Below are 12,491 nucleotides of genomic sequence, written 5' to 3'. Positions count from 1 at the left end.
CTCCTGATTACTGACAGCATGTTCAAAGCTAATAACTACGAATAAAAAAAATGATGCATCTAAGACTAAAGAGAGAATTTTAGAAAACAAAAATGATTCATTAGGCAAGCTCTACTGTCACAAATAAATTGATATTGCTGAACAAATTTGCCAACTCTTCAGATGACTTAGTGCCCTTACGTGACATTTTTCCCTTTGTTTTGCGTTTGTGACTATTATCTTTAAAATTATAATGATAGATAGATAGAAATGTAAGCAAAATTGATCAGCAAGATCTGCAAATCGGTCAGTTGTCTTATAAGACAATTTTGTTTTAAATGACGATTTTTCCCCTTTTTGTGTTTTGGACAATTTTTATTTCGATATTCAAAGACCTTTTCAGTTTTACCAAATAACAAGGTTGCAAAGTCCTCAGGCAAAAGTGTCATGACCTAACCTATTTGGCTGACCTGTTGGAGTCCCTATTGTCGCAGGAGGTAGAATAAACCAAGAGGCAATGAAAAAACCATAATTCGAAGATAAACGGACAACCATGGTCAAAAAAGAAGACACGAAACGGCAAACAATTCCCTTAAAAACTACAATGAACACTCAAGAAGGAGACACAGGGGTGAACTCAAATGCTGCGGATGTCTAAACAGATTCTGCTCCAATAGTTGCATCCGTAGTATTGCTCATGGCAAGTACAAACTTCTATCTACATGGTGTATATTATGTTGCAAAATAAAATTCGGTGATATGAAATGTGGATGATTAAACTGTAAATCGTAATTCAGAGTTAATGTTACTTTATTTTGCGTTACTAGTATGTACAAACATGTGATCTATACGTCCGGTGGCTTTAACTATATATCGTGCAACCCTGTTGTTTAATTTTGTTCCAGTATCCAATGGTGTTTGGGTTTGTACATCCTCTTGGACCTCCATTGTGGATTCGAGCATAGCTTTCACAATTTTTAGGACATCCACTGTGACCAATGTACCTCGTCATATAAGCCTGGATGCAGTTATAGGAACATGAATAGTCGTTGGCACATGTCTTATAGTCTGAAATGAAATAACCAATTATTGTTATTATCATGTTATTATATTGTGATCGAGTCTAATACATGTACCTCCGGGGAAACTGATCTCATGCATTGCTTTTAGTAGTGTTATTGATCCTAGTATCTCTAAGTTTCATTAAGTGTTTTCGGGTCGGCTGTTGTAACTGATTTTTATTTATTCCGCTTCATTTGTATCCCATTTGTCTAACTGGTGTACATAAACAGAGATTTAGGTATATGTCTATAAGATTGCAACCCAACAACAAAGTAACGGTTTCTCGTTATCCTCTTGTTTTAGTTATCTACGCACCCCAAATTCGGTGTATAATTAATGTTTAAATAAAAGATGTAAATATTGACCATGAAATAGATTAGATTTGAGTGGGTAATCCTAAAGCCCCAACATATAGACATATTATTTAATTGAGTAAAGCCTAAAGCTGCAAGACGTTCAATTATCTGGACCACGAAATTGCAAAAACAGTAAACTTATTCAAGATTTTCAAAGTTAATGCTTTAATGCTTTAACCTGGAAACTGTAGTACAGAAAGGTTATGTCACAATGACGTCATAAATATATCCAAATTTCACCTAAACTACATCCTTAACATAATTTTACTTTTAGTTTTTGGTCAAAATATATATGAGCACGTGCACAAAAAGATATATATTTACACACATTTTAAAATATCTTTGTAAATTACATTTTGTAGCAATATATATTTTTGAGTAAAGCTCTTGCTCATATCTAAATATTAACGACAAGATCTCTAAATGAGGCTGCTTTGGACTTATCTGCTGGTTTCAACTAATTGTAAGAAGTTTGAAGCCCTCATATCAAAACCTACATTGTAAGACAAAATTCAAACATATAAATGATGTCTGACAGACAGACTATTGAACGTCTGAAAGATGTTACGTGGTAGAATTGAAATACGTTTTTTATTTTCGAATTTAAGGGGTCAGTAAAGTGACGTTTTTTATATAGATTAGACCGTTGGTTTCCTGTTTGAATGGTTTTACACTAGTCATTTTTGGGGCCCTTTATAGCTTGCTGTTCGGTGTGAGCCAAAGCTCCGTGTTGAAGACCGTACTTTGAACTAGTATAATGGTTTACTTTTACAAATTGTGACTTGGATGGAGAATTGTCTCATTGGCACTCATACCATATCTTCTTATATCTACTTATCATACCTCTTCCTTTAAAGACAGAATGTTTTATTGGCCAATGAACAGCGGTAAACAAATTTTTAAGATAACAACAAACTGTATCATTTACCAATAGACCGAGAGCACTTCTCGAAATTTGCATTTTGCCGAACAGAGGTTCTAATAACTACCGTATCAAGTATATATATAGAAGTGATCAAAACAGATAGATTTGATCTACAGACCTGTATCACTTCGTCGACAAGGTCAAAGTATGAGCATTTTTTTCTTGTAAATATTAATGTTACCTCCTTTGGGTTGTCCACAGTCGATCCAATATGGCTTTTTAATCTGGAAGGGTCCACAGGACAAAGAACCAACATCCATACGACATCCTATATTGTTGTTGCAATGAGACTCTACCTATAGACAGAATTCGGATTTACTTAAAGCTTTTAACATACAATAAAATTGAATATATGCATTATCAAAAGGGGAATATATTAGTTCATAAGAAAGTAAAAGAAAGCAATTATTGCTGAAAAACTTATATTCTATTTAATCGTTTTCAATGATTAAACATATTCAAACAGAAGGAGTATATTAAAACATTGACTGGCATAATATGTTTTCTAAGTAGGGAAATGGTAATTATAAATCATTGATCCTGTTTTCCTCGAATGTGACCTACCAAATAGGACTTATCACCGGGCTTTTACTTACACGAGCAACACGACGAGTGCCACATGTGAAGCAGGATCTGCTTACTCTTCCGGAGCACCTGAGATAAGTCCCGGTTTTTTGTGGGGTTAGTGTTGCTCAGTCTTTGGGTTTCTATGTTGTGTTGTGTATACTGTTGTTCGTCTTTCTCTTTTTAGTTGCCATGACATTGTTAGTATGTTTTCGACTAATGAGTTTGAATGCCCCTTTGGTACCCTTCGCCTTTCTTTGACATAAAAATAATCCAAGACGTAATTGCTTATTTACTGCACAACACGATGCTCCGCTTCTTTATTATATTTCCGTGTTTAGTGAAACGCTAAACACAGGGTAAACAACATTATTTTTCACTGGTAATAAAAGGTACTAAGTAATAATCATGAACATGTGTACTAAGATTCAAGTAGATGCGACCACAAAGATATGGTAAACTACATTTGATCAAATTCAAAACTTTAACCTGATACGAGATGAACGAACGGACACACAGACCGAAAAATATAATGCCCCTACTGTCGTAAGTGGGTATACAATTACGTGTAGTACATAATTTTCAGTTTTAAGGCAAATATATAACAATTTCATTAAATCAGTACATCTTACCATGCAAATACATCTCATGCACTTATCAGAGACTAGTCCATTAGATTCTTTTGAATTACCAGATACAGGTCCATTATATTCCTCTGAAATGATTAAATATCCATGCAACTGTTAATGATGTTAATGCAAACATTTTCAAATAATACATGTTAAAAAAAGGTAAAATATGCATGGTTTGCGTTTCACCTGTACGCGTTTCTTCATTTTTCTTGTACAAATTTCTTTATTACAAAGAAATAAAATAAAATTAAATGACAAATATTTAATTTGAAGAAAACGAGACACATACTGCATTCTGTATAACTTAGTCTATTTTATATTACTGAATTCAACATGTTTGTTAGTCGCGTGTGTCAGTTAGAATGAGTAGAATAAGTGTGCGAGTGAATGAGTTTGACATTTACATCTAACACCTTCTTATTTTGTCTTATTCAATTTGTCTTGTCACAGTGTTAAAAAACACACATTTGCTAACTGGTGAATGTGAGGAGACCCATATGTAGTCACTTGCTAAATTAAGAAAGAAAGAAATTCTATGAAATTACATACTGAAGTGATCAGTATACAATAACAATTTATAACAATAGTACATTAAACGAATGTGTGTCCATTCGACACCAAGCCCCGATTACACTTTCACGTTAAAATCACGTGAGTTTTCAAAATAAAGTTATTCAAATAACATCTTAATTTTCAAATTTAATCAAAATCATGAAGAATACCATACTTTTGTTGTTGTAAAGTCCACGTGAAATTTACATGAAAAATTTCACGCAAGATTCATGCTGATCTCAATCCACGTGAAATTTACACGACCATTTTAACGTGAGTTTCACGTATAAGCTCGTTTGCGGTGAAATCACGTGAAATTCATGTGAAATTCATGTCAGCAAAATTTGCCTATGTAATGAAGATTTGTACTACATGTAAGTGTCAAGTTGGTGAGACTACAACCTAATTGTGAACTTTCTTAAATCAGATTTGACCAATATAAAACCAAGACTGGAACTTGATCAATGAAATCCGGGTCAAAACCCTTAAATGACAATTTTTTTCAAGCGTTCACACCACAATTAACATGTGTACCAAGTTTCAATTTGATGTGACCGTCTTGGTTAACTACTTTACACCAAAACTTAAGCAAGAAGGACTATCAGACAATCGGACGGACAGACAGACGGACGCACAGACAGGTAAACACAATTATACCCTATCATCTTTGGCGAGGATTAACCAGCAGTCTACACTGTCATCTTCTACAATCTGCCAGAGGTTTCATTATAGCATCGTATCAAATTGGGTGAACATTTGGCATTGTAGCCAATTCAAATTCAATATTTTTCGAAACGAAATTAAGACGTAGTATATTTCTTTCAGATTGTTTTGTTGTTATATATACAAACCATCTACTTCACGTTGTTCAAATTCCACCTTATAGGACTCCAAAATTTCCTTTAGTCCGCAACAAACTGTAATTGAATGCGTACAATATCAAGTTTACTACATATATATACATCCACTATTTAGCAGTATTTTTTTTTTGTCGACTTTTTTGAACACTTGAACAGAATTAAAATTAAAAGTAATCACTATGATTAAGTTGAAACCGAGATTTGTTTTCCTTCATAATACAAATAACGTCTTATTTTCATTAAAAAAAATAAATTATTGTGCATTATATTTTGCGAAATCGCTCTCTTTACAATTGTTGAGATAAAAATGAAAAAAACGATGAAATTCAAACTTGTCAGCGCACAATCCGAAATAATTTTATAATACAAAACTTACCATTCAGTCCGCAAAGCAATGCGAAGAATAATGAAACAGACATTTTGAGCTCAGTCATCAAAGGAGGAAAAATATATAACTATAGATATAAGCATACAATATATTATATAACCAGCGAGGAACAAGGACACAATTTTCTGTAAACACGAATTTCTATAAATATTTTGACTTTCCGGTCATGAGTCGCTTACAAATGATAATAGAAAGTAAAGTACTTATTGTGTACAAAGTTTAAATTTTAAATGCACTAAGAGGAAGTAATGATAAAGCTAATTAAGTAAGCATTTACACATGCCTATGAATATGTATAAAAGGAAACGATGAGACAGTAACAAAACCCACCACAAAGTAAAGAAAAGAAAAACAGATGTTTTATTTTTTTTCAAAATAGTCCGACCATAATTATGTTTATGAATGTGCTTATTATTTTCAATGATTGATAAGTTTAGTTCTATTATATTGCGTCTTATCAATTAACATGTCCGCTAAGGTTTATGGTAAAACCTAAATGTATGACTGATATATCGAAGCCCTAATAGATAGACGATGGCGAGATCTGATTACATTCTATTTCTATTGTTAGACGACTCATTCAAATATAGGCTTTTAAAAAAATCAAAAATGCAAGATCTACAAAAAATATTTTCAACTTAAATGACAATTTCTTAAGTGTTTGCCTATTATCATGAAATATCTAATAGATTGGGATTCCCAATTTATTTTTTATATAATGCTGCCTAAATATTTATCGTACACAAATAAGTTGATCTATTTTAAATGGCTATTCATCGATTGTACATTGTAAATGACGGATCATTTTTCAGCGGCAAATATTACACGCATAGTAAGACTGAAAACATGTAATAAAGACATTGCATCGTACTTGACCGACACGCTAAGTAGAATTTTTATTGTGATAGCTCTCAATTTAAGGAAGTGCTTCGATACAGACATAATTTTTTTTACATGGCTTTCTTAAATTCTACGTTGTTAGGTTTAGAAACTATTAAGATAGTAATGTTCGAACTCACTAAGAGAAAGATGAACTTCGAATTAGCTATACTTTTAAGTTTGTTTTTATCGTTTAGATATCCAAATATTAATATGTCCTTGGCTTTCAAAGTTTGGAGTTTTAAGCGTTCCTAATTTAGGTAAATCCAGAAAGTGCTTTGGACGCTCCAACTTTATTAAGAGTTGCTTTCATTTTTTATCAATTGGTCAATACCACTGCTGGTGAATTGCAGTTCCCCATGGATAACCACCCCCTTTGAGGAAAAAGGTTTACTTTTTTGTCATTCATTAAAATTCAGAGATAGCTACTACATGTATATTTAAAATTTTCGTTATACTTATAATCTCTTTGTTTCCAGCACTCTTGCTATCAACTGGACAACTAATTTTCTATTTACTTCCTACTCTCCCTCAACATTTTTGTTTTCCCGTACTACATCCAAGCATGGTAATATTTATATTGCGTTTTAAATTAAAATTCTTGAGTCAAGATTTCCGATACCGGAAATTAGATTGCTTGATAGGCTATAGCTATAAGTACACATGTAATATGACAATGAAGTATTTAAAAATAGTGTCTACATAATAACTTTCATAAATGAAATGTATGTTTATTGTAAATTTAAAAAATTACATCAGGATATATGACGCACATGTGTAGAGATTATTCTTAGAAAGCAGAGATACATCCAGTACAAACCAAAGCACAACCTAAATTGCCAAAATTATCAAAGATACTGTGCTATTCTTGTCTTGTGTGACTATGACACTGAAGATCATAATAATTGAAAGGTGGACAAAGTGCAACAAAAACCCAACTTACATAAAATGCAAATTCATTCTGAAGCAATAATCGAATAAACCATTTTTCTTTTAACAACTTCATTAATCGGAGTGGTTCTGTTTTTCTGTAAGTAAATGTAAGAAATAACAAGGACAATGGACAGAGTTACGAAAATTAAAGCAACTGTAGATAGGGGGAAATTAAATCTTCTCTATCAAATGTAAATAGCCAAGCAACCGCACATCACGAACGGATAGCGCAATCAGTTCTGAAAATGGAAGAGAGATAAACAAAAATACAAGTTATTATTTCCCCCAAATGATGTGCTCAAAAATAATTAAGTCATGCTCAAAATCAAAGATATATGTTATTCCAGATAATGGAATTATTGAGAAATTAATAATTCGAAGAAATTCTTTATCTAAAAATTTTAAATTCAAAATTGTCAAAGTTACATTCTAATTATTTTGTTATTCATTTGATGTTATTTAATGCCACACCTACACGGGTAGTAACGTCGTCATATCGACGAGCTTTTAATACAGTGATTTTGTCATAGTTTGATTAAGTTGGACATGATTGTGTTAAGTGTTTGTAATGAAAAACAATGACACAATATAAACATTCGGTTGTTTTGCTAAAGGAACTTCTGAACATAAATTCAAGCTGGTAAGTATCTTTGTTTTTAGCTAATATGTTAGTATTATCTGTATAGATTTAATTTCCCCCTATCTACAGTTGAATCTATCCCATCGAACTAGAGATAAAGGATACTTTAGATACAGTTAAGTCTGCCTCATATCTTGACTTACATTAAGAAATTGACAATAAGGGTCGGTTGAAAACAAAACTTTACGACAAAAGAGATGATTTCAGCTTCCCAATTGTGAACTTTCCATTTCTATGTAGCAAAATTCCAGCAGCGCCTGCATACGGAGTATATATCTCCCAATTGATACGATATTCCCGGGCTTGTATTTCCTATCATGATTTCCTTGATAGAGGATTGCTGCTCACAAGGAAGCTATTAAACCAAGAGTTCCAAATGGTGAAGTTGAAATCATCCTTCGTAAATTTTACGGACGCCATCACGAGTTGGTTGACCGTTATGGAATAACCGTTTCAAAGATGATATTGGATATGTTCCTTATGTCGTAACTACAATACCCTTCCCTTTTCACGAATGTGACCTACCGAATTAGACTATTTACCGGATTTGTAATAACATAAGCAACACGACGGTTGCCACGTGTGGAGCAGGATCTGCTTACCCTTCCGGAGCACCTGAGATCACCCCCAGTTTTTGGTGGGGTTCGTGTTGCTTAGTCTTTAGTTTTCTTTGTTGTGTCATCTGTACTATTATTTGTATGTTTGTCTTTTTATTTTTGGCCATGGCGTTGTCAGTTTGTTTTCGATCTATGAGTTTGACTGTCCCGCTGGTATCTTTCGTCCCTCTTTCAGTACATTAAAATGTGTATCATGTAGTTAATGATTTGACACAGAATAATGCTTGCGTATGTCAAATTTTAAAAGTTGCTTTTTTGTTTTTTATGCTTAAAAAGTGATTTCTTTAATGTCTGGTACATAACCATTTTGTTATGATATGAAATAGCTACATTTGCACACAGTTAAAGATTACTGAACATTTGGTGTCATGGTTTGATTGAGTAGTGTCATGGTTTAGTTCATGTTCGACATGGTTCAGTTCTGTGATTCCTGTTGTGTATGATGGAAGAGTAACGATCTAAATAAACAGACATTATATAACTATTGGAATACTATTAAAAAAAAAAAAAAAAAAAAATTGTCGATACTTTTTTTTCGCGTTTAACACATTCTATCCTATTTCGAGGCAATGTTTTGTTTTATTCCCATACGAGTAGATCGAAGTTTCACATTACGTTAATCTTCTACAGGCGAAAATATATCGCTCGAGAAAAAAATAGTCGTCTACAGTGAATTCAAGATTATTATCATTTAAGTTATCATTAAAGAGCACGCATGTATAAATCAATCACGAGGATAATATATTAATGCTTTTCAATGGTAATTTTCTTTAAAAGTAGTTTTATTTTGGAATACAAAAGAATCTAAGAAAGCACATAGTAATATATAATAAGTAGATGCGATTTGATTGCCAATGAGACAACTGCCCATCCGAGACCAAATGACGTAGATGTTAGCACTGTTAGGTCGTCATACGGCCTTCAATAATAAACAAAACCCATACATCTTAGCAAGCTATAAATGCTCCGACAAAACTAAATGTAAAACAATTCAAATGAGAAAACCAACGGCCTGATTTATGTTCACAACAATAAACGAAAAACAAATATGATCTACAATCGACAGCCACTGCATGATAGACTCTGGGACAGGCTCATACAGAATATGGCGGGATTAAACATGTTTGCGGGTTCCTAACCCCCTCCTCGTCTAAACCTGGGCAGTGGTGTAACATCCTAACAAAAAAGAACAAACTATCAAAACTGTTTGAAAGGACTTGACTCATCAGATCGATAAAAAGAAAAATTATCAAGTAATATAAACACCAAAGAGACCAAGAACCGATCAGTGAGTACTCGCATTTACTGCGAGCTAGTTCCAAGCCGAAAACAACTAATAAAAATATCATGAATCCAAGACAAAACGTTACTCCAATTTCAGAATGAAATTCTGCTGCCAATATTCATCTCCATTCATCTGATTCTCTGCTTTTTGAACGATGATTTCTTGTCTAGTCGGGTCAAAAATAAGGTCGTACACAGTTTAAATGTACTTGTACCAAACAAAATAACACGTGTATTTTGGAATTCAAATAATGTTTTCAATCACATTTAATAATGTACAATTTCTTATACTAAATAGACTACTAGATCGACAGAGCTTTTTCTGATATTATCGAAACTTTATTGCACAAAAGAAAAAAAAGCTTGAACGGGTTAAGAGATACGACACAATACATTTATACAATATGACAAAAACATAACCATTTTTATTCATTCGTAATGATAATTGATAAAAAAAGGACATTATATTGACCTAAATAAATTCTGATTCGAAATTGTGATCTTTCATATATTTAAATTTGTAAGTACTTTTCATAGTAATTTCATTTTGAGTTTATTAAAAAAATAAGTTTTAACTGTTGTCCATGTTAAAATTTTGTCCCGTGGAGGGTTGAAGACATTGTAGTTGGCTACTGTATCATGTATCACGGGCGTATAACCCCAACATCTCCTTTAATTCATCATAGACATAATTTGGTTCAAAATAAAAACAACAGATGGATATAGTTTGCTAATAAAAAATGTAAAACAAAATTATTTGTTGACCACCTGCTATATTTTTTGCAACTTTAAGTAGACTTCAACCATTTGGCAAAGTCCATCATGGATTTTAGATGAAACAGAAGCAAACGCTTTCTGTTTTTGTAATATATTTTATCGAATGACAGATAAAAAGAGCAGTGGATATATAAATTCTATCTTAGGAAACACACGAAATGTAAAATGTTTAATGTACGGTTTGCCGATTTATTTTGCCCACCAAATGTGGTTAAAAAGGCTTTTTTTTCTTAGTCAATTTGTAAATTGTGTAACTTCGTTTGTTCACAGGCGCATTCAAACGAACTATCAATATTAAGGTGAAACAAGTATGTATTAATTTTTATATAAACCATGACAAATTTGATAAAAACAATGACGAATTTCTAGACACTTAACTGAACCATGTCAATCGCTTAACCAAACCATATCAATTTCGATGTTTTGCTTATCCTGCGTTAATTTCTTAAAAACAACAATTTCAATGTAGATCGTTTGACTTACAATATATATTCAACGATCTTATTTGCTTTTTATTTACTCATTTGAAAAGAACTGTTCTGGGAAGTAACCTAACTAAACCAGGACCAACTTAACTAAACTATTGACAAAATCACTGTACTAAACGCTCCTCGATATGACGACGTTACTAGCCGAATACTATCCATAGAGTAGGACATTGCATAAATACCATGTATTGTGGTAAGATCCCAACATTTCTGTTAAGGAAAACACTGGTTAAACTTCACTAGCTGGGGTCTAGTGGATCAGGATCTGCTTACCCTTCCGGAGCACCTGAGATCACCCCCAGTTTTTGGTGGGGTTCGTGTTGCTTAGTCTTTGGTTTTCTATGTTGTGTCATCTGTACTATTATTTGTCTGTTTGTCTTTTTATTTTTGGCCATGGCGTTGTCAGTTTGTTTTCGATCTATGAGTTTGACTGTCCCTCTGGTTTCTTTCGTCCCTCTTTTACTTTTGGGAACATATTCACATTCCTCAACTTAACCCTTATTTTTAAAGTAAAACAATCTTACCTCTAGATATCTTTTTTTACTAATATCTTGATCGTTGGGTTGCAGTCTAATTGAGTATGGGTATTTGTTCAGTATTGCATACATTGTAAAAAACTTGATATAAATTTTAAAAAAAAAGCAGACATGCAAGCTAATATTGAAATGCTAAAGTCATTGATTCTATCAAAATGCCCTCGAAATTAACAGTTACAATTAAAATACTATAAACCAAGATAACAACCAATACAACTTGAAATAACAAGGAATCCGGACATTTTGTTTTCAGACATATTTTTCTTGATATGTCGGAAGAACGAAGGATTTATATTTGCAGCCTTCAGTAGGTCTAATGATTTAATTTGCACAAAAAGAAACGAAAAAGTTTCCGGATGATTGAACAAGATATTTGTCGACCTCTGTGGTAGTGGTAGTGTGTTCGGGCCTTTGGTAAAGGAGGTCGTGGGTTTTACTTAAATACGGTTCGAGTGACATATGTTGGAAACGATTATTAAAAACTGTAGAGAAATAAAACATTAGATTACGACGAATAGCAATATTTATGTTAGGTATAAAAATATATTGTGCACAAGAAAACCCCTGACCTATAGGTACAAATCCCGGACGAATCGTTAGAAAACTAGGACTAATGTGTCAAAATCTCGCTACGCTAAAATTATGCACAGCTATATTTCGGCATCAATAAAACAAGACACATTTCTAGAGAATTATGTATTTTTGGTATAATAATTAGTAAGTAGTTCAATGAATTTTTTATAAATATTGGACTCCACCGCGTCGTGTTTAAAGTCAAACTAAATTTGATTATTCAAATCAATTGTCTTCCCATTGTAAATTCCCAATATTCATATATTGAAAGCGCGTTATTTCATACACAGCCCAAAGTGTCTGTGGGTGTTTATTTTGTACCTAAACCATCAATAGAAATAACTGACCAACGATTAGAATCTAGACAAAAATGTAGCAACCTAGTGGACAGCTGGGCATTGTTGGCGTATTTAATAAAAGTTAGGGTGAATAACCTTATGAATTTT

At 32.8% G+C, this 12,491-nt stretch overlaps 1 protein-coding gene across 1 annotated transcript; it reads right to left on the bottom strand.

Moving 5' to 3' along the window:
• Window positions 1–771: 771 nt before the first annotated feature.
• On the bottom strand, window positions 772–5,468 carry LOC127730137 (lysozyme-like). Its single transcript, XM_052238284.1, has 5 exons — window positions 5,307–5,468; window positions 4,922–4,987; window positions 3,519–3,601; window positions 2,504–2,618; window positions 772–1,047 (listed from the first exon to the last, which is right to left on the bottom strand). Exons 1-5 carry the CDS (start codon window positions 5,362–5,364, stop codon window positions 842–844), a joined length of 528 nt encoding a protein of 175 aa, XP_052094244.1. The 5' UTR covers window positions 5,365–5,468; the 3' UTR covers window positions 772–841.
• Window positions 5,469–12,491: the final 7,023 nt, after the last annotated feature.

Source organism: Mytilus californianus, unplaced genomic scaffold (assembly GCF_021869535.1).
Source record: "Mytilus californianus isolate M0D057914Y unplaced genomic scaffold, xbMytCali1.0.p SCAF_2, whole genome shotgun sequence".
Classification (NCBI taxonomy): domain Eukaryota; kingdom Metazoa; phylum Mollusca; class Bivalvia; order Mytilida; family Mytilidae; genus Mytilus; species Mytilus californianus.
The sequence above is the reverse complement of the archived record's forward strand: the minus strand, read 5'-3'. Positions and strand labels throughout refer to the sequence as shown.